The 25,701-nt window shown below is 43.7% G+C and overlaps 3 protein-coding genes across 9 annotated transcripts in view; 1 reads left to right on the top strand and 2 right to left on the bottom strand.

The window, feature by feature from the left end:
- The window catches only part of LOC310837584 (uncharacterized protein), a 128,206-nt gene extending 114,122 nt beyond the window's left edge, over positions 1–14,084 (bottom strand). Inside the window, exon 1 of the mRNA XM_083724417.1 lies at positions 13,658–14,084. The gene's annotated coding sequence lies outside the window, so the exon portion shown is untranslated. The remainder of the gene's footprint in view (positions 1–13,657) is intronic.
- Positions 1,450–14,434, bottom strand: LOC310837502 (uncharacterized protein). Of its 7 annotated transcripts, none has more exons than XM_083724185.1 (11): positions 14,259–14,434; positions 12,184–12,333; positions 11,361–11,487; positions 9,832–9,912; positions 9,259–9,329; positions 8,678–8,804; positions 7,522–7,602; positions 6,368–6,448; positions 5,248–5,325; positions 2,041–4,777; positions 1,450–1,809 (listed from the first exon to the last, which is right to left on the bottom strand). In XM_083724185.1, exons 2-10 carry the CDS (start codon positions 12,235–12,237, stop codon positions 3,750–3,752), a joined length of 1,728 nt encoding a protein of 575 aa, XP_083580311.1. In that variant the 5' UTR covers positions 12,238–12,333; positions 14,259–14,434; the 3' UTR covers positions 1,450–1,809; positions 2,041–3,749. The 7 variants fall into 7 exon arrangements, with proteins under 7 accessions (XP_083580311.1, XP_083580312.1, XP_083580310.1 ...); XM_083724186.1 differs by having other exon boundaries at positions 14,263–14,434; XM_083724184.1 differs by having other exon boundaries at positions 14,091–14,297.
- Positions 14,435–14,778: 344 nt separating this feature from the next.
- Positions 14,779–20,129, top strand: LOC310837358 (uncharacterized protein). Its single transcript, XM_083723812.1, has 2 exons — positions 14,779–14,893; positions 17,413–20,129. Exon 2 carries the CDS (start codon positions 17,959–17,961, stop codon positions 20,080–20,082), a length of 2,124 nt encoding a protein of 707 aa, XP_083579938.1. The 5' UTR covers positions 14,779–14,893; positions 17,413–17,958; the 3' UTR covers positions 20,083–20,129.
- Positions 20,130–25,701: the final 5,572 nt, after the last annotated feature.

Below are 25,701 nucleotides of genomic sequence, written 5' to 3'. Positions count from 1 at the left end.
TGTGATCTGATCATCTGGGTTGCTTGGCGCCTGGTCGCAGGAACAGCTGCCTCGTCCTGCATTGCAGGGGGTTGGACTAGATGACCCTCGGGACCCTTGCAACAACTCTACAATTCTGGGATTTCTATGACTCCTGAAATGCCGTTCCTAGGGGGATGGAGGTAATTTGCGTCCTTCGCATCTGTTACCCTAAACCAAAATTTCCTTTGTACTGTACCTCCTGATCCAGCCGGGCTCATCTTCTCACCGCCTGCCGGCTTGTTGGGGGTTAAATCGAGAGATGCGCAACGTCCTAGAGAGGCAGCGAAAGGAGGAAGGGGCGGCCGCTTCCTGCCCTGGCAAAGGGACGCCAGGGGAGCGCCAGGAGGAGTCATGAGACGGAGCGCGGGATGCAGTGTGTTGGGTGTGTGTGTTTGCGTGTTTTCAAGTTGTCTGGAAGGAGAAGCCCTGCTTCAGGGACACAGGAAGCTGCCTTATACAGATTAGATACTGGCCCACCTACTATTGCAGGCACAGACTGGCAGCAGCTCTGCAGGCGGGAGCGTTTGACCAGCCCTAGCCAGGACACGTGTCACTTCAGGAGGTGAAATTTAGGGGGTTATTTTTTTTGGGGGGGGGGATCAGCAGTGGGACTTAAAAATACGTTGCACCCTCAAAGGGTGCACCTTCATTATCTCCAATGACAGCATTATCTCAATGACAGACAAAAAAATGGGGGTGAGGAATTCAAACCTGGTTTTATTTTTGTGAGCAGGCAACTTTTTTAGAGAGTAAGATTGTCTTCCATAAACGCGGTTTTAACAGTGAGTCTGTAAGTGACTGTGGAGGGCAATTCTGGATCCACATGTCCTTCCACAGTGGGGACATAGGTTTCCTGGCAGTTGATCCATAGCTGTCAACCTTCCCTTTTTTTGCGGGAAATTCCCTTATTCCAGCGCCTTTCCCGCTGCTATCCCGGATTGTTAGATATACCGTAGACTGTCCCCGGGACAGGTGAAGCTGCTGATCCCTTATTTTTGAGGCTCTCTGGGCAGGTGAGGCTGCTGATCCCTTATTTTCAAATCTGAAAGTTGACAGCTATGAGTTGATCAGGTGAGTTTGCCAAGCCTGCCTTCCTCTTAGCACATTCCTCCCTTGCCTCCTGAGTTTGAGTGTCTTCAAAAACCATGACACCTTTGGTAAAGGCTGTTCTCCAATTGGAGCGCTCACAAGCCAGTGTTTCCCAGTTTATACTACATTTTTAAAGATTTGCCTTGAGTCTTTAAACATCTTTTGTTAACCACCAGCATTACACTTTGCAGTTTTAAGTTCAGAGTAGGGTCAACGTTTGGTAAAGAAGCACATTGGTATCAAGCACATTAAAACTTGGCTAGATTTTACATCTGCCCTCATCCACCTACACACAATTGTTCCCCATGAAAATACTGAGGCTAGAATAAATTTCATAGATTTATTGGAAAAGTGAAGATTTTACTTGCAGAGGTTCAGAAGCTACAACAAACAAGTCTCCGTCCATTGGAAGTAAAAGTAAGGAAGAAAAGGTTCCAAGCAATTTAAAAGTGAAATAAATAAGTTATATTACAAAAAGAATTAAGTTTAATTTAATGTAACAAAAATTACATTAACAAAGATACAGGGTGTAGATTTTTCTTGAGCTGGGAACCATGCTGGCTGCTGGCGTCTTCCAGGAAGGCAAGAGTAAAAGAGAGAGGGAGGAAGAAGCAAAGGCTGCTAGGAGTCTCTCCCATGTTAATGAGCTGATTTCTGGCTCTGGTTAACACTTTCATGCTCACAGGTTTAAGTCAGTAACTGTATACAGTGGTACCTCAGGTTACATATGCTTCCGGTTACAGACGCTTCAGGTTCCAGACTCCGCTAACCCAGAAATAGTACCTCAGGTTAAGAACTTTGCTTCAGGATGAGAACAGAAATCGTGCTCCGGCAGCATGGCGGCAGTAGGAGGTCCCATTAGCTAAAGTGGTGCTTCAGGTTAAGAACAGTTTCAGGTTAAGAACGAATGAAGTACTTAACCTGAGGTACCACTGTATTGCCAAAAAATTTTCAAAAATTGTTCAGTAGCACCTTAGAGACCAGCTAAGTAGTTCCGGGTATAAGCTTTTGTGTGCATGCACACTTCTTCAGATATGAAGTATATTGCCAGTTTCTCTTCTCTGACAAGCAGATGTGTACATGCAAAGAACATACAAACATAGCATGTTAAGTCCCTCCCCCTCAAGAGTCCCATCTTGACCCAAAGCTCCTTACATGTAAAGGTTTGCTCAGTATGTCAGCTGTTTGATGGGGCAATAAACTGGTTCCACAATTCCATTCTGGACATGTTCACAGATGTAGTGATACCTCACCCCAATATGTTTTGTTCCTTCCTAGGAATTTATTGGTCCTTGACAGCTTTGTACTGCTGACCTGCATCATCTAGATAGGTTCACATTTACTCAGTCCAAGGTCTGCAGTCTCAGGGCGTGGTTTGAGCCACACATTCAGCAAAAGATTCCTGCTTTGTCGGGGGTTGGTCTAGATGACCCTCAGGATCCCTTCCAACCCTACAATTTTATGGTTCTATGAAAGAGCTTACTACTCTAGACAAGTTCATTAAAGAGGCGGCAGCAACGGCTGGAGGACTCCCAAGGAGAGGGGAGAGGAGAGGAGACTGATGAAACACCCCGCAAGGGAGGGTGTTGGAAAAAGGGAGAGAGTCTGCCAGCTCTGCAGGCAAGGAGTGACCTAACTGAGCTTCTGAGCCCCACAGGGGTGCCATAGAAAGAAGGTAGTTGGTCAAGGGAGTCGTGGACCAAAAAGGTTGAAAATCTCCGACCTACGTGTTGCCTGAGCCACATAACCTGATGCTGCGGAGAGACGTTCGGACAAAAAGATTTACTTTCTCATACAGAGTTAGAACAATTGCCGATTGATACCAAGCACATAGGGATGCAGGTGGCACTGTGGGTTAAACTACAGATCCTAAGACTTCCTGATCAGAAGGTCAGCAGTTCGAATCCCCGCGGCGGGGTGAGCTCCCGTTGCTCGGTTCCTGCTCCTGCCAACCTAGCAGTTTGAAAGCACGTCAAAGTGCAAGTAGATAAATAGGTACCACACCAGCGGGAAGGTAAATGGCGTTTCCGTGCGCTGCTCTGGTTCGCCAGAAGAGGCTTAGTCATGCTGGCCACATGACCCAGAAGCTGTACGCCGGCTCCCTTGGCCAATAAAGTGAGATGAGCGCCGCAACCCCAGAGTCGGCCACGACTGGACCTAATGGTCAGAGGTCCCTTTACCTTTTTACCAAGCACATAAAAATCTGGTTAGATTCTACATCTGCCCTCATTCGCCTTTAAACAAACGTTTCCCATGAAAACAGCTGGGCTAGTTTCAGATGTTACAGCAAACAAGTCTTCATCTGTTGGCGGTAAAAGCAACGAAGAAAAGGTTCCAAACTGTTTGAAAAGAAAAGAAGTTGGTTTTGATACAAAAAAGGAACCGTGTAGTCTTTGTGTTAGCAAAGACGAGAACTGTAGAAAACTCTTGTAGAAAGATTCATTCAAGTGGTTTTCTTGAGCTGGGAGCCATGCCGGGTAATGGTGTCTTTCAGGAAGTTGGAGAGAAAGAGAGAAGGAAAAAGAATGGCTGCTGGGAGCAGTTAACTAGAGCTCATTTCTGGCTCAGGTTAATGCTTTCATGCATAAAAGGATGAGTCAGTAACTGTATACTAGAAGGCATTTTAACATTCCATAAATTTACATGGTTTCTTGCATGTGGATTATTTGATGTTCGGAAAGGTTCCACCCAGCACACTGTTTCTCCCTTGTGTGGACTCTTTGATGTAAAGTAAGGCTACCGCTCCCTCGAAAGACGTTTCCACAGTCTGTGCAGATATATCTTTCCTCCGCTTTGTGGATTCTTTGATGTTTGGCAAGGGTTCCGCCATCCCGGAAGCTCTTTCCACAGTTCAAGCATTTATATGGTTTCTCCCCTGTGTGGATTCGCTTATGTATACAAAGGGTCCAGCTCGCCCGGAAGCTCTTTCCGCACTCCATGCATTTATATGGTTTCTCCCCTGTGTGGATTCTTTGATGTTTGGCAAGGGTTCCTCTCATATCAAAGCTCTTCCCACACTCCAGACATTTATACTGCTTCTCTCCTGTGTGGGTTCTCTGATGTTCAGTAAAGGTTATGCTATCATGGAGGCCCTTTCCACACTCCACCTGTCCGGAGTTACAGTGTTTCTCCCCTTTATGGATTATCTGATGGGAAATAAGATGTCCAAGTTGACTGAAACTCTTTCCACACTCCATGCATTTATATGGCTTCTCCCCTGTATGGGTTCTTTGATGAGCAATAAGACTTCCTCTTTGGCTGAAGCTCTTTCCGCACTCCATGCATTTATACGGTTTCTCTCCTGTGTGGGTTCTTCTATGTGCAGTAAGGGAACTGCTTGTACTGAAGCTCTTCCCACACTCTGTGCATTTGTACGGTTTCTCTCCTGTATGACTTCTGCTATGTGTATTTAACTGTGATCTATACTGGAATATTTTCTCACACACTGGACACGTAATATTCTTATTATCTTTACAGTCTTCTGGAGGGGTCAGGAGTTCATGGACCTCAGCCCCCTGGGAAGCAGATTGCTTCTTCTGCCTAGGCTTTGATTGGTTCACCTTGTGCCTTTCTCTTTGATTTCCAAACATTTCTTTCCCCATATTATGTGTGGTTGTTTCTGACGTTATATATTGTGCCTGATAATTCTCATTGTCCTGTCCATCACCTGCATGAGGAGGGGGCAGACAGAAAATGAAGATCCTGTAAAAAGCGCAAATCACTCTGAATTTCTTCCTCAGTCATCAAACCACTCCATCTGCTCTAACCACTGAACCATCCCATCTGTCCCCAACCACTTTCACTATCACCAAACCAACTCCATCCATTGCCAAAAACAAATCTCTCCCTCTCAATCATCAAACCACTCAAATCATTCCACTAGTTACTTCTGCCATCACCAAAACAGCCCATCCATCACCAAAACACCAATTCCATCCATCACCAACCCCAATTCCATACCAAAGCAACTATATATGAGCAACATCCATTCATCACCAAACCAGCTCCATCCACTCTACACAGAATGTACTACGAAAACACCAGGAAAAGTTGAAACTACTCATGGGAGTTCCAATTCAGCAACATCTTGGAGACCACAGGGTTTCTCTCATCCATCTTCTATATCCAAGAACTTACCTGTCCTTTTCTTCTGGACCAACAACTCTTCTTTTTCTTCAAACCAGGTGAGGTCCGATTGGGACACCAGAGGCCCTTCTTAATGGGATAAGAAGAAAGCAAAAACTGTTACTGATGCCACCTGTAAAAGTTCGAAGAAAATCCGAACCATGTATTCTCTTTTCAGCCCTCCATCCCATCTGCCAGGCTTCGGGGAATCGGATCCCTCCCCCGGTGGCAGTAATTAAGCAGATCAAACGAAAAGAGTGCTCTTACCAGATAAGTTCTTTAATAATCACACCGAGAGACAAGGAATGCATATCATGCTAAAAAATGGCGTTGCTCCCAGGAAAGGTTTACCCCTTCTGTCCCCATTAATCTACATCACTCCTACAACGGGCAATCTGAGCTTGTTGCCGTTGCGCTTTCTGTTCCATCACTTTCCAAGTCCATCTAGTCTTAGGGGAAGTGGGGCGTGGCGTCAGAAATTATGTCCAAGGACTGAAATCTGCCAGCTGTCTCTCTCCTGTTCCTCACCCAGTATTTCCCAGCTTTCCCCCTCTGGGCTATGCCCCTCTGCAAACTAAATCAATACTGTCCTCCTGCCCTTGGGAAGGTTCAGGAAAAGGGGGGGGATTACACCATTCTTCCTCAGTCCAGTCCCTGACACCATCTCAACCACCCAGATATTTGAAAGAAGACAAGCATATTGGAGAGCAATGCACAGACCTTAAAGCAGGCATTGGCAAACTCGGCCCTCCAGATGTTTTGGGACTACAACCCCCATCATCCCTAGCTAACAGGACCAGTGGTCAGGGATGATGGGAATTGTAGTCTCAAAACATCTGGAGGGCCGAGTTTGGGGGTGCCTACCTTAAAACATCCATCTGGGGTCACCAAAGCCATTTGACCGTCATCCATTACTCCACCAGTCACTCCCACCATTGCCAAAGCACTCCATCCATCAACAAACCCTCTCAATCGTCAAACTCCACCCATGACCAGCCACTCCAGCCACTCTGCTTAGAATGAACTACAAAAATGCCAGGAAATGATGAAACCACTCATGGGAGTTGCATTACTGCAACAACTAGAAGACCACAGAGTTTCCCCCATCCCTGCTCAATATCCAAAGACTTACCTGCCACCTCCTTCTGGACCAGCAGTTCTTCCTTTTCTTCAGGCCAGGAGATGAGGTCTGATTGGAGCATCAGAGGCCCTTCTTGACGGGATTAAAAAAGAAGCAAAAAATGTTATTGATGGCCCATGTGAGTGCAGAAGTTTATAATACTAATACTAATTTTATTTATACCCCACCCACTCCAGCCAAGACCGGGCTCAGGGCGGCTAACAACCAATAATAAAAACAAGTTGACTGAAATACAACTTAAAAAACAAGATTAAAATACAACATTAAGACATTAAAATGCAGCCTCATCACAGGAGAAAGGAAAAAAGAAAGAGGGGGAGGGAATCAAATTGATTCCAAACCAATGGCCAGGCGGAACAACTCTGTCTTACAGGCCCTGCGGAAAGAAATCAGATCCTGCAGGCCCCTGGTCTCATGAGGCAGAGCATTCCACCAGGCCGGAGCCAGTGTTGAAAAGGCCCTGGCTCTGGTTGAGGCTATCTAACTTCCTTAGGGCCCGGGACCTCTAGGGTGTTGCTATTTATGGACCTTAAGGTCCTCCATGGGGCATACCGGGAGAGGTGGTCCCATAGGTACGAGGGTCCTAGGCTTTTTAGGTTCTAGATTTATAGAAAATACAAACCATGCTGTCTCTTTTCCATACCTCCACTCCAGCCCAAAGGACCAGATATTCGAAACAGGACAGGAATGGGAGAGGGGGAGCACTAGATGGACCTTTAAACATCATTCTGGTGTCACTAAAGCAACTCTATCTCCATCCATCACTGCACCATCCACTCCCACAATCACCAAACCACTCCACCTACCACCAAAGCAACCATAGCCATCCACCACTGACACCAACCACATCACCAAAGCAACTGTGGTTATAGCAACATCCATCCATCTCCAAACCAACTCCATTTATCACCAGTCGCTCCATCCACACCGTTATGGATTCTTCAGTCGAGATTGCTACATTGCAGTTGGTTGGGCTAGATGACCCTCAGGGTCCCTTCCAACTCGACAATTCTTTGATTCTATGTAGAATGTACTACAAAAACATCAGGAGATGATGAAACCACACATGGGGATTCTAATTCTGCAACCTCTGAAAAGCCACAGGTTTCGCCGCTCTCCATCTTCTTCTCTACCCATGGACCCACCTGCCTCTCGTTTCTGGACCAACCACTCTTCCTTTTCTTCAAGCCAGGAGATGAGGTCCGATTGGGGCATCAGTGGCCCTTCTTCATGGAACAAAAAGAAAGAAAGCAAAAAGCGTTATTGACGGCACCCAGGACTGCAAAGGTTTGCAGAAAATCCAAACCATGTAGAGAAGACGAACTGGTCAAGTCGGTAATGATACACTGGGCAAAGGATCTGGGACATAATATTCAGATGGCAGATTGGGAAAGGTTATGGAAAACAGAGCTGAAATTCACGGCATGTTTAACTTTGAAAGAAAATTATATGAAAAAGATGTACCGCTGGTATTTGACTCCTACCAAGCTGGCAAAAATGTATAGGACAAGTACAAATATCTGCTGGAAATGTAAAGAAGATATGGCAGTGGACTGCAAGGGAGATGATATATAATGAAATGAAAAAAAATATTTTAAATAACTTTTGTTAAAAAACCAGAAGCTTTTCCATTAGGAATTGCAGGTACCAACATCTCAAAGGACCGGAAAAGACTCTTTATGTATGGAACAACAGCCACCCGGATGCTGCTAGCCCAGAGATGAAAAGAAGACAAGGTCCCTACCAGAGAGGAATGGCAAACCAAGCTGATGGACTATGCCAAAATGGCAAAGCTGACAGGAAAACTCAGGAACCAAGAGGACAAAAGCTTTTCAAAAGAATGGGAAAAATTTATAAGCTATCTAAGAAACCACTTTAAGCAGATGGAAACATTAGCAGGATTTTGATTTCACTTGTAGTGTAACAATTACCATGGATAATACGGATTGATATAAAAGTTAAGAGTTTGGAAGATGATGTGGTTTTAAATGTTTAAAATAGGACTCCATGGAGGGGGTGGGGGAAAGTCCTCAGATTCTGAGAAATCTCTGTATATGGATACTCTGTATATGTATATGTATAACAATACGAGCAGAATCAATGACCAAATGCGTAGGTGAAAACTCAAGGGAAAATCTTCTTTAGCCCAAAATGACCTCACTAGGCACCTGAGCTGGGTGGCTCCTGTCTAATTTTGACTGCTAGCACAGGAAGGCTTGGCTTAGCCAGAACTGACTGTGGACTTCCTATATGGAGAGAACGATAAGGAATTCAAGAAAGCGAGTGCAGAGGGATCTTTACCCAGAGAGGCCAAGTTCCTGTAATTATTCAGCATGACATCTTTGTAGAGTTCTTGTTGGCCTGAATTCAGCAAAGCCCACTCAATCCTGGTGAAATACACAGCCACCTCCTCAAAGGATACCAGACTCTGAAAAAAGGAAGAAATATCCATAAATCTGATGGTGCCTTTCCAAAAAAAAAAAAGGAAAAAATATTTGATGTTTTATCATGCTCTTAATATTCTGTTGGGAGCCGCCCAGAGTGGCTAGGGCTACCCAGTCAGATGGGTGGGATATAAATAATAAATTATTATTATTATTATTATTATTATTATTATTATTATTAAAACCATGCTTTCAAACAGACAAAGCAGGGCTCAGAGTCGGCGCCAGTCAGCTCCTCAGCTCCACTAGGGGGGTCCCAATAAGAGGGGAGGGCTCATCATCTGTGCCAACCACCTATTTGGAACCTGTGGGCAGAGGCTCTGTGCCCCTGCTGTACGGAGTTATGTTTCTACTCTATTTCTACCATGCTGCCTCAGAAAACACCAACCGATTAAACAAATGAAGAAGCCACAGGAGGAGACCCCCAGACCCAATTACCTGAGCCAAAGGGAGGGCCATTCCTTCCACTTCATCCCAAAGAGGAGAGGACCTACGGCATTTTCGACTACCTGCAAAAGTGGCATGGAAAAGGTAGCAGGATAAAACATTTTGTTTTTTCCCTTCAAAATGTACGTGGAAGGAAGGTGGTGTGTGTTTGCTCAACTACTTTTTTAAGCTGGTTCTTGAACTGACTGGAAGCAGCTTGCCCATTTTTCAAGCTCCTGAGGAAGGAATGTTTTACTCTGAAACACATCTGAGTTCTTTGTTAAGTTGTTTTGGGTCCTTTTTATGAGCAAAGCAGATAATAAATATAAACAGTTATGACTGAGCAACCACAGTGCTTGAAATGGACTAGATTGTTGTATGTTGGATATGTGATTGTAAAACTGTAATTTGAAAAAAACAAGTAATTAAATTAACGGGAAACCAAAAAACCTCACAACAGGAATCACAACTGGGAAGTGTTGCTGTTGTGCTCACAGCTCATGGCCTGCCCACAGGGATCTGCTTAGCCACCTCGAGAACAGGAAGCTGGGCTCAATGCACTTCCTGTGTTCTTTAGGAACCCACCTGCTTCTTTCTTCTGGACAAACTCCTCTTCCTCTTCTTCCAACCAGGAGATGAGGCGAGGTTGAGGAAACAGAGGCCCTTCTTTGAGGGAAAAGCAGAAGATACATCATTGTTAGGGGTATGTTTTTCGTGGCTCTCTATTTTGAACCTGCTAATACAGTGGTGCCTCGCAAGACGAAATTAATTCGTTCCGCAAGTTTTTTCTTCTTGCAAGTTTTTCGTCCTGCGAAGCACGGTTTTCCATAGGAATGCATTGAAAATCAATCAATGCGTTCCTATGGAGAACCGCCGCGCGCCTTCCCCTCTGTCCCCGGACCTGTTTTAAAGCAAGGGAAGGGGCAGCGGGGAGAATCGCTTCTCCCCGTTGCCGCCCCTTGGTTCAAAAGGGGTCCGAGGAGAGAGGGGAAGGCGCGCACCTTCCCCTCTGTCCCCGGAAATTGCGGGGCTGGCAACGGGGAGAAGCGGTCTTCTCCCCGCCGCCCCTTGCTTCAAAAGAGGTCCGGGGACAGCGGGGAAGACGTGCTGCGCTTCCCCGCTATCCCCGGAGCTTGCGGGGCAAGCTTCGTTTTGCGAAGCAAGCCCATAGGGAGATGTGTCTTGCGAAGCGGCTAAGAAAACGAAAAACTCCTTCGTCTAGCGAGTTTTTCGTCTTCCGGGGCGTTCATCTTGCGGGGCACCACTGTAAAAACAAGAATTGATGCTTTTGAATTATGGTGCTGGAGGAGACTCTTGAGAGTCCCATGGACTGCAAGAGGATCAAACCTCTCCATTCTTAAGGAAATCAGCCCTGAGTGCTCACTGGAAGGACAGGTCCTGAAGCTGAGGCTCCAAGACTTTGGCCACCTCATGAGAAGAGAAGACTCCCTGGAAAAGACCCTGATGTTGGGAAAGATGGAGGGCACAAGGAGAAGGGGACGACAGAGGACGAGATGGTTGGACAATGTTCTCGAAGCTACCAGCATGAGTTTGACCAAACTGCGGGAGGCAGTGGAAGACAGGAGTGCCTGGCGTGCTCTGGACCATGGGGTCACGAAGAGTCGGACATGACTAAACACCAACAAATAAGAACATTTTTGTTTACGTCACTTTTTCCAGGCAAATAAGACAGTTGCCGTGTGTTTCAATCTGGTTTTTAGGGCAGTGTTGGGTTCAATCATTTTTGGAATGGTTTAAATACAGTCATACCTCAGGTTGCAGACCGCCGAAACCCAGAAGTACCGGAACGGGTTACTTCTGGGTTTTGGTGGTTGTGCATGTGCAGGAGGGCTAAATTGCGCTTTGCGCATAAGCGCTGAATCGCAAATTGCGCGTGTGCAGACGCGCCGCTGCGGGTTGCGAACATGCATCCCGCACTGATCGTGTTCGTAACCCGAGCGTCCACCATAGTTGTTTTGTTAGCTATTTTCCTGATAATTTTATTGCTTTATTCTTTCTGCAAACTGCTTTGAGATTCTTTTTCTTTAACGTTTTAAGTGGTCATTGGGTTTGGGGAAACAAACATACACATCTCTCAACCAAAGGATGCTTACCCAGAGAAGCCAATTCCTCATAATTCTCCAGCAGGACTTCCCTGTAGAGAGCCTTCTGAGCTGGACTCAGGAGCGCCCACTCTTCCTGGGTGAAGTATACTGCCACTTCCTCAAAACACACCAGAACCTGGAGGAAAATGGAAGGCAGTTCCTATCACACACACAAAACTGTGCGATGTAACATAAGCGGTCAAGTACAACGCCTCCTTTTTCTTCCCTGTATGAATTCTTTAATGCAAGGTAAAGGAGCAACTGCCACTGAAGCTATTTCCACATTCGAAACATTTGTAAGGTTTCTCCCCTGCATGAATTCAGTAAGGGCACCGTTGCAGCGGAAGCTCTTTCCACACTCCCAGCATTTATAAGGTTCACACTAAGAGCCAGTGTGGTGTAGTGGTTAAAAGAGTGGTAGATTCGTAATCTGGGGAACCGGGTTCGATTCCCCGCTCCTCCACATGCAGCTGCTGGGTGACCTTGGGCCAGTCACACTTCTCTGAAGTCTCTCAGCCCCACTCACCTCAGAGAGTGTTTGTTTTGGGGGAGGAAGGGAAAGGAGATTGTTAGCCGCTTTGAGTCTCCTTCGGATAGTGATAAAGCGGGATATCAAATCCAAACTCTTCTTCTTCATCATCTTTTTCATCCCCTCTATGAGTTTGTTGATGAAGCTCTTTGCACATTTATAAACATTTATAAGGTTTGTCCTCTGTGTGCACTCTTTGATGTGAAGTAAGAGTTGAGCGATAACCAAATCTCTTTCCACACACTGTGCATTCATGCTTTTTCTCCTCTCTGTGAATTTGATTTTCACCACCCTGAGACATACCTGATTTACCCTCCGGTTTCTGCTTTCGTCTCCCCTCTTGCCAGCTGCCTCCATCTTGAACCCTCAGCTTCCTTTGCTCCACCTGCTCTTTGGATCCTTTCGGTGACACTTCTGATTGTTCCCCTTCTGCCAGCATCCCTTCAACATCTCCTGATGGAATAAAAAGGCAAACTGATAAAATGCTGAAGGAGCATCTTCACCCCAATCATTCAGCCTGGACACTGAGATCTGAGGGTCTTCTGGCAGTTCTCTCACTGCACAAAGTGAAGTTACAGAAAACCAGGGAGAGGGCCTTCTTGGTAGTGGCACCCATCCTGTGGAAAGCCCTCCCATCAGATGTCATGGAAATAAATAAGGCCTCAGTCATACTGGAGTTTAATGTGGACCTGAGGTTGTTTCTTTCTTTATTCTTTTTTTACCACTTTTGCCCGGAATGCTCTTGCAGAAACTGCTGTATTTAACAGAAACATAATTTTTTTGCCCTTGCAAGCGTAGCAGTTAGCAAAAGAAAAGTGCAGGAAAGAGAGGAAATTAAACAGCAGCCCTTGATGCAAGCGCCAAAATTTTGGTTTGGAGTGACAAACATTCATATAGCTTTTGTTTTGCTTTGTTTTAGAGTGCCTTTGATTTTTGTATCATATTGTAGATTGCTTTGAGTTTACTTTTCATAAAAAGTGACTAAATGTAACTAATAATAATAATAAACACATGCCACTTTGGGATTAAGCATTGTATAAATCTCCTAAAGGCAGAAAATTGCAAGCAGTACAAAGAAGGCCTTTTATTTTTGGTCCCCCATGCGTAGTTGGAGCGCATATAAATGCTCCCTGCCCTGTTCCCCGTGTCAGTGATTGCGCATCAATTGAATGCACCTAAGAGGGTCACTGCCTGTACCATGGACCAATGTTTTACTCTGAACTATATTATAAGTAAACGTACTAAGAACATTAAGAATAATTGAAAGAGATGTCAAATTGCCAACATCAACTGCAGACTTCTGCTATTTATACAAGAACAATGCAGAAATGAAGCTCAGAGTAGGCTTAAATGACAGTAAGACTAATGCTTTAGGAACGTTGTTAGGAGTGAAGCAAGGCTGCATTCTGGCTTCCACTCATTTCCACTTCTATATTAATCATTTGGTGCCATGTTTAGGCAATACAAACTCTCCGTGTCCAAGAATTAGGAACAGAAAGAACTCAATCTTGATGTATGCCGGTGATATAGTATTCCACTCACTTTTCTGATTGGGCCTCAAAAATAACTTGGAGGTGTTCAGCACATAGTGTAACAAGAAAGCCTGCCGATAAATTAATATAAGGCCGAGATTATGATTTTCTGGCCAACAAGAGTATAAATGGTGCTTAGATCAGCCAGCTACAGAACAAACTTGCTCATTTAGGTACCTGGACATACAGTGGTACCTCAGGTTAAGTACTTAATTCGTTCCGGAGGTTTGTTCTTAACCTGAAACCGTTCTTAACCTGAAGCACCACTTTAGCAAATGGGGCCTCCCGCTGCTGCCACGCCGCCGGAGCACGATTTCTGTTCTCATCCTGAAGCAAAGTTCGTAACCCGAGGTACTATTTCTGGGTTAGCGGAGTCTGTAACCTGGAGCGTCTGTATTCTGAAGCGTATGTAACCCGAGGTACCACTGTACCCTTTATTGAAAGGCAGTGAAAGTCAAAGCAGAGAACACTACTGTGGCACATAAAACTGAAATGCAGTTGTGGCATGAATATGTCTTAAAACGGCTGTACAGCTCTGGTCCTTTATGTCAAGTGTGCAAGTAATGGGGCTGGATATGTCTTAGTCCCAGTTAAGAGTGTTAAGACTGTCAAATTTGCAGTCAAGAGAAAAGGACATTCTGTGGCAGCCCTTCAGGTTCCCTAGGAAGGGAAACCTACAATTTAAGGATGATCCATTCAAAGTCTCCCACTTCCCCTCCCAGGAGATGAAGACCTTTCCCCGTCGCCCCTTTGGAGCTCCTTCCCTTTTGCGCCTCTTCCTCCTGGCATCCTCCTCCCTCTCGCCCCCCAATTCCGCCCCTTGACCTGGCGACTCCCCCCAGTTACCCGCCTCCAGCGCCTCTGCGAGGACGGACAGACGCAGCCGCGCCAAGCAGCTGCCCCCACTTCCACCGGAACAGGAAGCGGAAGCTCCTCCTCTCCCGCCAACCTTCCGTTCCGCTCTAGGAACGGCAGCCCTGTCGCTGCTGTTAACCGTTTCGAAGCCTCTTGGTTGCTCCCACTTGTTCTCTTGGGACTCCAAAGCATCAAAAGGGCAAAAATATTGTTTAGAAATAAAACTTCGTATTCCAAAAAACACATCGCCTATTTTTTATGTGTTGAGGTGTGTGTGTATGCCTGTTTGCACATCTGAAGGCAATCCTGTTTAGGAAAGTTTTTAATTTTGATGTTTTATCGTGTTTTTAATATTCTGTTGGGGAAAACCCAGCCAGATGGGCGGGGTATAAATAAAGAAGGATGATGATGATGATGATGATGATGCACGGCTCCAGGCAGCAGAGGGCAGGTGCAGAGACTGGCAGATCGCCCGGGGAAAATGCACTTTGCACTTTCCTAGGAATCCCACCAAAGCTCCTCCTTTTCCTCCTTCCCGCCCTTTCTCAATCTCTCTTTCTCTTTTTATGCCAGATCTCTGGTGTAGGCATGAAATCTGCAGCCGGCCTTGCAAATACAAGTAAACTGTAAGTAAGGAGCCTTCCTCCCCCTTTTCCAATAGGGCCTCGGAGCGTTTTATTTGACATTTCAAGCAATGCTAGATGCGTGGGTGAGACAGAACTGGGGAAGTGGGTGGATGCCGCTTCCAAATTTGAAACTCGGCTGCAAACCGAGTTTAGGGAAGCTTTTAATGTTGAATAAGTTACTGTATTTTAGTGTTTTGTTGGCAGCCGCCCAGGGTGGCTGGGGAAACCCAGCCAGATGGGCGGGGTATAAATAATAAATTATTATTATTATTATTATTATTATTATTATTATTATTATTATTATTATTATTTATTACAGCAAACCATCAACCAGCCAAGGAAAAAAAGCTCAATAATCTTGAGTTCAGACCATCAGTTAACCGTTCACCTCGCTCAGCGTTGCCTGCGCGGACTGGCAGCGGCTATCCGGGATTTCCGTGTGTGTGTGTGTGTGTGTGTGTGTGTGCCCCACTTTTGCATGCAAAGTGTGTCCCTCTGCCCATGATCTGTGGTCTCTTCCGTTGCAAACGAAGCGAGATTCCCTCGGGGTTCAAAAGGGCGAGCTGCTTCAGTAGGAGCGAAGGAAGCTGACTTGCACCCCTTGACTCAACTAGTATTTGCTGCACTGGCCAGCAGGGGCTGGCCGGGAAAAGGAGGCAGCCGCTGATATCCAAATCCCCATTCAGCCCCAAGGTGTGAGGATCGCAGAGTGCCTTTGAATGCAAAGGAGATCCCATGACAGGAAAGGAGAAGGAGGAAGGGAATTCAGAGCAGGAGAGGGGGCTTTGGAGTGGAAGAAAAATTCCCTATTTAGAGGGATAATTCCTCTTGATACCTTGGCTTCCTCCTCCTCCTCCTTCTTCTTCCTCCTCCTCCTCTTCCTCCTCCTCCTCCTCCTCTTCCTCTTCCTCTTCCTCTTCTTCCTGCCCTGTTATTATTATTATTATTCCTGGGTGAAGGTTTGAATTTGCTTTTAGAGGTGCTGCCTGACTGGATTTAAGAAAAGAAGCTTAAAAAACTAAAGCCATCTCCAAGGTCTCTTTCCTCCCCTCCACCTGGCCTTCTGCTGCAGAGACTAACAGGAAAAGCTAAAAATAACTTTCTTCTTTGTCAAAAAATATTTAAAAATTGTCCAGTAGCACCTTAGAGACCAACGACCAGCTAAGTTTGTTTGTTGTTGTTGTTTAGTCACTTCCGACTCTTCGTGACCCCCTGGACCAGAGCACACCGGGCACTCCTGTCTTCCACTGCTTCCCGCAGTTTGGTCAAACTCATGCTGGTAGCTTCGAGAACACTGTCCCACCATCTCGTCCTCTGTCGTCCCCTTCTCCTTGTGCCCTCCATCTTTCCCAACATCAGGGTCTTTTCCAGGGAGTCTTCTCTTCTCATGAGGTGGCCAAAGTATTGGAGCCTCAGCTTCCGGATCTGTCCTTCCAGTGAGCACTCAGGGCTGATTTCCTTCAGAATAGATAGCTTGGATCTTCTTGCAGTCCATGGGACTCTCAAGAGTCTCCTCCAGCACCGTAATTCAAAAGCACCCATTCTTTGGCAATCAGCCTTCTTTATGGTCCAGCTCTCACTTCCATACATCACTACTGGGAAAACCATGGCTTTAACTATACGGACCTTTGTCGGCAAGGTGATGTCTCTCTTTTTAAGTTTGTTAGTTGGTCTCTAAGGTGCTACTGGACAATTTTTTAATTTTTTCCCGACTACGTCAGACCAACACCTACCTGAATCTTTCTTCTTTGTGTGAACAGAACTTTGTTCTGGGAACAGCCAACTTGACAGAAGAATTGTTTCAAAACAAAGAGAGATAGAGGGGGAGCGGAAGGCGTCGGGTTTTTTTGTAAGAAGAGAGAAAATAAAGATAAGAGAAAGAGTGACAGTGGATATAAGAAAAATTATATATGAGAAAAAATAAAATTTGGAAAAAAAAGGAATGCCAGCAGGCAGTGGCTTTAAGTGAAAAATTATGCCCTTATTAATACAAACATCCAGAAATCCCAAAGGGACTGCAAGGTTGTAGCTCTCAGACATGATATTTTATACCCCCTGAACTAACATATATTCATAAGCTTACCGGTCACATAATTAGAACACCTTTTCCCACAACAGTCATAACCCGCCCATATGATTTCCAACCAACCAGGAAATATTATTACTATTAATTAGATTTGTATACCGCCCTATAACTGCAGGTCTCAGAGCAGAATCCATTAGCTGTTCTTACAAACCCACGCTAACTTCTCATTAAGCTAATGTGCTGTTACCTATTTTTCAGTGTCCTGTTTATTATTTACTATATTCAATTAGATGCATATCAATATTGCTTTCAATATGTGTGAATAATATAGCAGTCATACTCGTGTCCTAAGCAGTTTTCGTGCAGTGAGGAAAGGGGAGAAAACTGAATTAAGGGAGGCAGCTAATTAGCCTTTATCCCTAACACGATCTTTAGTTTCTGGTTCAAACTCCTGATGTGGTGTTTTGTTTTGTTTTTAAATCCTTCTGTGCAGTGGATGGGCAGGAGAGTGAGAATTATCAGGAGCTGCTTCTTTGGGAAGGAGCAAGTATAACATGAGGAGACAAATATTTAAAAATCAGCAGGAATGAAAAGAGAAGTGGAAGAAATTCTGAGCTGCTTGAGGTGTTGGTGCCCATGAATGCCGGCGCCCGCAAGAAGTTTTTGAATTGAACAGAAGGGAAGAGTATCCAGTCTTGGGGGAAATAGTGAAATATAAATTAAATAGACACTGCAGAACCCACAGAAGGGAGAAGACCATATAAATGAGGAGGAGCTTCAGTTGCAGTCCTGCCCTAAGGATAAGAGATTCCACACCTGGAAGAATGCTTATAAACGCATGAATGGTACAAAGAGTTTCAGCTGTAGTGAAAACCATACTTCACATCAAACTGTAGAGTAAGGGAAGAAACTGGAATATTTACTTCCTTTTTAAAATCTTGAACTTCTAGGATAGCCACCTTCTTTTCATTTTTCCCATAATAGCCGATTTCTGACAGTCTTCTGAAGTGACATTGCGGGGGAAAAGGTTGGACGAGAGATGACTGGAAAGAAAAGGGGTCGAAAGAGGAATGTGGGAAACCAGAGAAATAAAAACTCTGCTTCTCAGAGCACCAACGTCCGCAAACTCCCTGTTCCACAAGACCACAAGAGAAGAAGGGAAAAGTGCCCCGACTGTGGGAAGACATTCACATCTATATCAAATTTAAACAGACACTGCAAAATCCACACGAGGGGGAAGATCTATAAATGCGAGGAGTGTGGAAAGAGCTTCAGTGAAAGGCAAGACCTTACTTCTCATCGGAGAACTCACAGAGGTGAGAAGCGATATGAATGTGTGGAGTGTGGAAAGAGCTTCAGTTGTATAAAAATCCTCACTATACATCAAAGAACTCACACAGGGGAGAAGCCATATCACTGTGTGGAGTGTGGAAAGAGATTCAGTCAAACAGGAGCCCTTACCATCCATCAAAGAATCCACACAGGGGAGAAGCCATATGATTGTATAGAATGTGGGAAGAGCTTCAGAGATGCTGGAAAACTTGCGGTGCACCTAAGAACCCACACAGGGCTGAAGCCATATGAATGTATGGAGTGTGGAAAACGCTTCGCTCAGAGAGGAGCCCTTAACGTACATCAAAGAACCCACACAGGTGAGAAACCATATGAATGCCTGGTGTGTGGAAAGTGCTTCTGTCAGAAAGGAGCCCTTACTGTCCATGAAAGAAGCCACACTGGGGAGAAACCATATGAATGCATGGAGTGTGGGAAAAGCTTCAGTCAACAGGCACACCTCATTTTACATCAGAGAACACACAAGGGGGAGAAACCATATAAATGTAAGGAATGTGGAAAGAGCTTCTCTTGTACTTCAGTACTCAACAAACATCAAACAATCCACACAGCGTCGAGGCCCTTTGAATGTGTGGAGTGTGGAAAGAAATTCAGAAACAGGAGCTATCTAACTAGACATTTAAAAATACACAGAGGGCTAAAACCATATAAATGTTTGGAATGTGGAAAGAATTTCGGCCATAGCGGAAGCCTTGTTCTCCACCAAAGAATCCATACAGGGGAGAAACCATATAAATGTATGGAGTGTGGAAAGAACTTCCGTTGCAGCGGAAGCCTTAGTTCCCATCAAATCAGTCATACAGGGGAGAAGCCGTATGGGTGTGTAGAATGCGGAAGGAGGTTCAAATATAGCTCAAATCTTTTCCAGCATAAAATGGCTCATGCAGGTTTGAAGCCATATGAATGCGATAAGTGTGGGAAAAGCTTCAGCCAGAGACAACTCCTTACTGTACATCAAAGAAGCCACACAGGGGAGAAACCTTTTGAATGCACGCAGTGTGGAAAGAGCTTCAGTAAGAAACACTATCTTATTATACATCGAAGAATCCACACAGGGGAGAAACCATATAAATGTGTTGAGTGTGGAAGAAGCTTTGCCGTTGGCAGCTCTCTTTCTCTTCATGAAAGAACCCACACAGGGGAGAAGCCATATAAATGTGAGGAGTGTGGAAAGAGCTTCACTATAAAAGGAAACCTAACTACGCACGAAAGAATCCACACAGGCGTGAAACCATTTAAATGTGTGGAATGTGGAAAGTGCTTTGGTTGCAGCGGAAGCCTTAAGAAGCATCAAAGAATCCACACAGGAGTGAAGCCATATAAATGTGAGGAGTGTGGAAAGAGCTTCAGCCAAACAGGAAGTCTTTCTACCCATCAAAGAACTCATGCAGGGGCGATGCCGTATGAATGCAAGGAGTGTGGAAAGAGCTTTTGTCTTAAATCACTTCTTGCTCAACATCAAAGAACCCACACAGGGGAAAAGCCATATAAATGTGAGGAGTGTGGAAAGAGCTTCACTGTAAAAGGAAACCTAACTGCACACAAAAGAATCCACACAGGCATGAAACCATTTAAATGTGTGGAATGTGGAAAGTGCTTTGGTTGCAGCGGAAGCCTTAAGAAGCATCAAAGAATCCACACAGGAGCGAAGCCATATAAATGTGAGGAGTGTGGAAAGAGCTTCAGCCAAACAGGAGGTCTTACTAAGCATCAAAGAACCCATACAGGGGCGAAGCCGTATGAATGCAAGGAGTGTGGAAAGAGCTTTCGTCTTAAATCAAATCTTGCTCAACATCAAAGAAACCACTAAGGGGAGAAACTTTACACACGTGTGTGATTAAATCCTTTTCTTAATAAGGCCTCTTTTTTAAGAAAATGTATTTTTATTGAAGCTGTAAAGAAGAGATACGAAGATTAGTATCAAATACAAAATATCTTTTTAAAATACAAAAAGGCAAAAGAGAAAAAGAAAGAAAGAAGGAGGGAGGGATTCCAATTCCTTATTTGTCAGCTATATATAAACAATTATTCAAACTTTTCACTCCAAAATTATACTTTCCATAAACCTGTATATTGTTCAATCTCCAAACCTAGATATCACAAGTTCATTCCCCCCACCCACAAAAAGCCCATAAGGGGTTTCCAATAATTATTAAATAAGAATGATTTTTCTGTGATTAAGCACGTCAGCTTTGCTATCTCAGCCAAGTCCAGTAATTCCCACAACACTTCCTCCATAGCAGGTGATGTTAAATCTTTCCATCTTTCTGCATAATAAAAGTTTTGCTGCTATAATCATGTAGTCAAATAATCGTCCACAATCATTTTCTAATTGCATATCTATTAGTTCTGGAAGGAAATGGTCTTGCTTCAATTGAACATTAACTTCTAAAATCTTCTGCATCAATTGATATATTTGTATTTCTTAGCGTTTTTACATTTTGTTGGGGGGGGGGGGAACTAGGAGACCAAGTCTTACAGCAACGTTTTGATACTAAGCTGAAAATGGTCGATACAGATGTAATTGTGCTGAAAGAGATTACCCTGAAGATTCCCCATAAGAGAGAAGACTAATTATTTTTTACAGGTAAACAGAAACAATAAAGAATCCAGCTTAGATGGGACATACCAGAGGGACTAATTTTTACTTCTGAAGAACAAAGATTTACGGGCAAATTTAAATCTGAAATTGAATAAACACAAATATAAGATGGGACCAGGAAATCACAGCAATCACAACAGAAAGTGGAGATTTGAAGATACAAAATTAGGTGATAAAGGAATGGACTAAGTAACTTGCTTAGCTATGGATATTTCATAATTTGAAGGGGGAAAATTGCATGTAGAATTGTTTACAAAGAACACAGGGGAAAGGGTATAAACTATTTGAATAAAAAAGAACCTAGGTAAAGGTAAAGGTACCCCTGCCCGTACGGGCCAGTCTTGACAGACTCTGGGGTTGTGCGCCCATCTCACTCAAGAGGCCAGGGGCCAGCGCTGTCCGGAGACACTTCCGGGTCACGTGGCCAGCGTGACATCGCTGCTCTGGCGAGCCAGAGCCGCACACGGAAACGCCGTTTACCTTCCCGCTGGTAAGCGGTCCCTATTTATCTACTTGCACCCGGGGGTGCTTTCGAACTGCTAGGTTGGCAGGCGCTGGGACCGAGCAGTGGGAGCGCACCCCGCTGCAGGGATTCGAACCGCCGACCTTTCGATCGGCAAGTCCTAGGCACTGAGGCTTTAACCCACAGCGCCACCTGCATCCCTAAAAAGAACCTAGGTGAGGATTAACAGGACTGAAGAAAAGAAAGTGAGTTGTTTTATATATACATTCTCAACTCTGTTGATACTTTCTGGTGAACAAGGTATGTATGTTGGACAAACTTTGGTTGTAGACCTCCGTACCCCAAATGAAGAATAAACAGCATTTTGTAAATGTGTTGCTTTACTTTGGCTATCTAAAACACTGGCTACTGGGGTTGATAAAGTTGACATATTGCCATAGATTTCTTCAGATCACAATCCAGTCATAGTGACTTTTAAAAAGAAAAAAAATTGTTTCTTTAGATGGTGACTCAGTGAAATGTAGCTGCAACAGGAAAAGGTTGTACAGGATTGCAAACAGAAGCTAAAATAATTCTTTGAGAATAATTCAGGTAAGGACATAGGGATACAAATGGTTGGGGATGCAAGCAAACCTTTTGTACAGCACAATTCTTTACTCAAAAGAAAGACAGGAAAAAAGTACTAATAATTATGCCTGAGATTGGACAAGAGGGGAAATAGTTGGAATGTTCTCCAACTTAGACAAGTATTACTTGGCAAATTAAGATGCTGCAAAGACAGTTTTCTATGCTTGCAATGTCTATCTTGCAGAAATGATATTGAATTGTGCCATACATATTTTTTTATTTGCTAATAAACTGGGCAATGTTCGGTGTATAAGCTGCAGAAGGAGAGAGGAAAGCTATATTAAAATTGCAAGAAGGAAATGCTGTAATAACAGATAAGACAAATATGAAAAAAGCATTCCATCAATATTATTCTAAGTTGTATAAAGGTCGATTCCTTTTTTTGAAAAAAGAAGATGAATACTTACAGAGACAGCATTTACCAAAGATTTCAATTTCTCAAAGACACATTGTGAATGGTCATATAACTATTCTGGAATTATCTGAGGCCATCAAGAAGGAAAAGCGCCAGATCAGCTATTGGCTTATTATTATAAATGTTTTGAAGATGAGCTTTCACAACCTTTGCAATGGACTATGAACAATATTTTACAGAGTGGTAAGGTACCAGATAGTAGAAGAGAGGCCAACATTACACTTATACCTAAAGAGGCTAATTTTTGTTGTTTAGTCGTGTCCGACTCACTCTTCGTGACCCCCTGGACCAGAGCACGCCAGGCACTCCTGTCTTCCACTGCCTCCTGCAGTTTGGTCAGACTCATGTTTGTAGCTTCGAGAACACTGTCCAACCATCTCATCCTCTGTCCCCTTCTCTTTGTACCCTCCATCTTTCCCAACATCAGGGTCTCTTTTATATGCCTGTTTTTGTCCATGGAGTTTTCTTGGCAGGGATACTGAGTGGCTTGCCGGTTCCTGCTCCAGGTGGATCACATTTAGTCCCAATGCCCCACTATGACCTGTCTGTCTTGGGTGGCCCTGCATGACATAGCTCATAGCTTCTCTTGAGTTATTCAAGCCCTTCGCCACAACAAGGCAGTGATCCATGAAGGAGAAGAGGCTCATTAAATGGATGAAATTGATTTATACATTACAGACAGCCCAGATAATTGTTAATGGAGAATTGACAAAACCCTGTGAGATACAAAAGGGGACTAGACAAAGCTGGCTGTTTTACCTGTTCCTTTTCATTTTGATCTTGGACGTTTTGCTTAGACACATTAGGCAAGATGGGAAAATGATAGAGATAAAGATTTAAAATGGAACTTTTAAGCTACAGACCTTTGCTGATGCTTGTTATGCAGTGACAGAATGGCTTCAATACCATCAATTAAAATTAAATGTTTAAATTAGCTAGGCAAAATGGTTTTATGAACCAGAGTTCACAATTTGGAAGGAATCTGATAGAAAAGGCGGATAAAAAGACTTGGTAAAGACCTAAGAGAGACAGACGACGAGCATGTTGTTGCAAAAATGTATCAGCATTTGTTGAAATCTGAAATGCAAGAAGAAGCTAAGTAAGGCATGCATGATTAAATGGGCAAAAATTGGTTATAATATACAGATGGGACAGTGGCAACATCTGGACCAAAGGGTCAAAATTTACAAGAGAAATTTTATAAAATGAGGTTCTGTTGGTATTTAAAACCTGTGAAATAATTTGGAAAGTATAAAGGAGTTCCAAATGTTTGTTGGAAGTTTGAAAAATAAGGGACATTTTGGACCGGTTGGTTCAGGGAATCGAGGTCGGAGTGAAACAATACAAATTAAAAGCATTTGCAGATGACTTGGTATTAACACTTCAGGAACCAGTCTCCAGTACTAAAAGAGTGCTAGAATTAATTTCTGATTTTGGTCGGGTGGCGGGGTTTAAGTTAAATAAGCAAAAAACCAAGGTTTTAGCAAAAAATTTGACAGTTACAGAAACAGATGAGTTCTCCAAAGAAACGGAGTTGAATGTGGTTAAAAAAGTAAAATACCTAGGGGTGTACTTGACCTCCAAAAATTTGAATTTGTTTAAAGATAACTATGAGAAATGCTGGTCAGAAATCAAAAGAGACTTGGAAATATGGTCAAGATTGAAACTTTCCTTGTTAGGCCGAATAGCTGCTGTAAAGATGAATGTATTGCCGAAAATGTTATTTTTGTTTCAGGCCCTACAGATCGTGGACAAGGTGGAATGTTTTGGAAAGTGGCAGAAGGATATTTCTAAGTTTGTTTGGCAGGGCAAAAAGCCCCGAATAAAGTTTAAAATATTAACTGATGCGAAAGAAAGAGGGGGATTTGCCCTGCCAGACTTGAGGTTATATTATGAATCTGCAGCCTTCTGCTGGTTGAAAGATTGGATTTTATTGGAGAACACTGACGTCCTAGATCTGGAAGGGTTTGACAATGCGTTTGGGTGGCATGCATATTTGTGGTATGACAAGGTTAAAGTGCACAAATTGTTTAAAAACCATATTGTCAGAAGAGCAATTTGGAGGGTCTGGATAAAATACAAAGACTTATTGGAGAGTAAGACTCCGAGGTGGCTCTCACCGGTGGAGGCCAAGGCACGTAAGAGACTCAACATGGAGGCCCATTGGCCTAAATATTGGGAAATAATTGAAAAAATTGGAGACAATTGGAGGTTGTTAAGTTTGGAGAAATTGAAAACTAAGGTACGAGACTGGCTGCACTATGCGCAAATTCAAGAGGTATTTAAAATAGATAAAAAAGTTGGATTCCAGGTGGAAAAATCGAAACTAGAGACTGAATTGTTAGAGCCAAAAAGTAAACTACTTTCGAGAATGTATAATTTGCTGCTTAAGTGGAATACACAGGATGAGATAGTCAAGTCCGCCATGATAAAATGGGCGCAGGATGTGGGGCACAACATTATGTTTGTAGACTGGGAAAGGTTATGGAACACCGGTTTGAAATTTACGGCATGTACTGCCCTGAAGGAAAATATTATGAAAATGGTATACCGGTGGTACATGACCCCAGTCAAGCTAGCTAAGATATACCATCTGTCTGACAACAAATGTTGGAAATGTGGAGAGGCGGAAGGGACATTCTTTCACCTCTGGTGGACCTGCCCGAAAGTGAAGGCCTTCTGGGAAATGATCCATAATGAACTAAAAAAGGTACTGAGATTTACCTTACCTAAGAAACCAGAGGCCTTCCTACTGGACATGGTGGACCAGAGAGTGCTTAAGAAGGACAGAACCTTTTTCATGTATGCTACCACAGCAGCAAGGATCCTGATTGCAAAATATTGGAAGACACAAGATTTACCCACGCTGGAGGAATGGCAATCGCAGTTGATGGACTATATGGAATTGGCTGAAATGACTGGCAGAATCCGAGACGTGGGAGAAGAAACAATTGAGGAGGACTGGGAAAAGTTTAAGGACTATTTGAAAAAACACTATAAGCTGTATGAATGTTAAAAAATGCACCTTTCAGGAAATTCTAGCTTCAGCAAATGTAAGTTAAAGAAATGAAAACTAAGACACAAGAATTCAGAGGTAAAATAATGAAACAACTTTATTGTGTTTAATACAAAACATATAAGAATTGAGTTACAGTAAAATTGAAAATAGGGAACATGATAAAATGGAAGTTACAATAAGTTTTGAAATAAGTTAACAAATTGCTGATGTTTTATAAGACAGAGAACGCAGGGTTCAGAGGATGTGGGGAAGTCCTATAGTGTAGATGGAAAAAGAATATGGAAATTTGTTATTTTTCTACTC

The sequence above is a fragment of the Podarcis gaigeae genome (assembly GCF_964106915.1).
Source record: "Podarcis gaigeae genome assembly, chromosome: 2".
NCBI lineage: Eukaryota > Metazoa > Chordata > Lepidosauria > Squamata > Lacertidae > Podarcis > Podarcis gaigeae.
Note: the sequence above shows the minus strand (reverse complement) of the source record. Positions and strands in the feature narration are given on the sequence as shown.

What these genes read in the sequence shown, in the direction of transcription:
- LOC310837502 (XM_083724183.1), bottom strand. Translation starts at nt 10,793, where the DNA reads ATGCTGGTAGCTTCGAGAACATTGTCCAACCATCTCGTCCTCTGTCGT. An exon ending in AAAGCATCAATTCTTGTTTT is followed by an intron (nt 9,989 to 10,515) that starts TACAGTGGTGCC and finishes GAGGCACCACTG; the next exon opens with TATTAGCAGGTTCAAAATAG. An exon ending in GGTCCAGAAACGAGAGGCAG is followed by an intron (nt 6,449 to 7,521) that starts GTGGGTCCATGG and finishes AATCCCGTCAAG; the next exon opens with AAGGGCCTCTGATGCTCCAA.
- LOC310837358 (XM_083723812.1), top strand. Translation starts at nt 17,959, where the DNA reads ATGACTGGAAAGAAAAGGGGTCGAAAGAGGAATGTGGGAAACCAGAGA.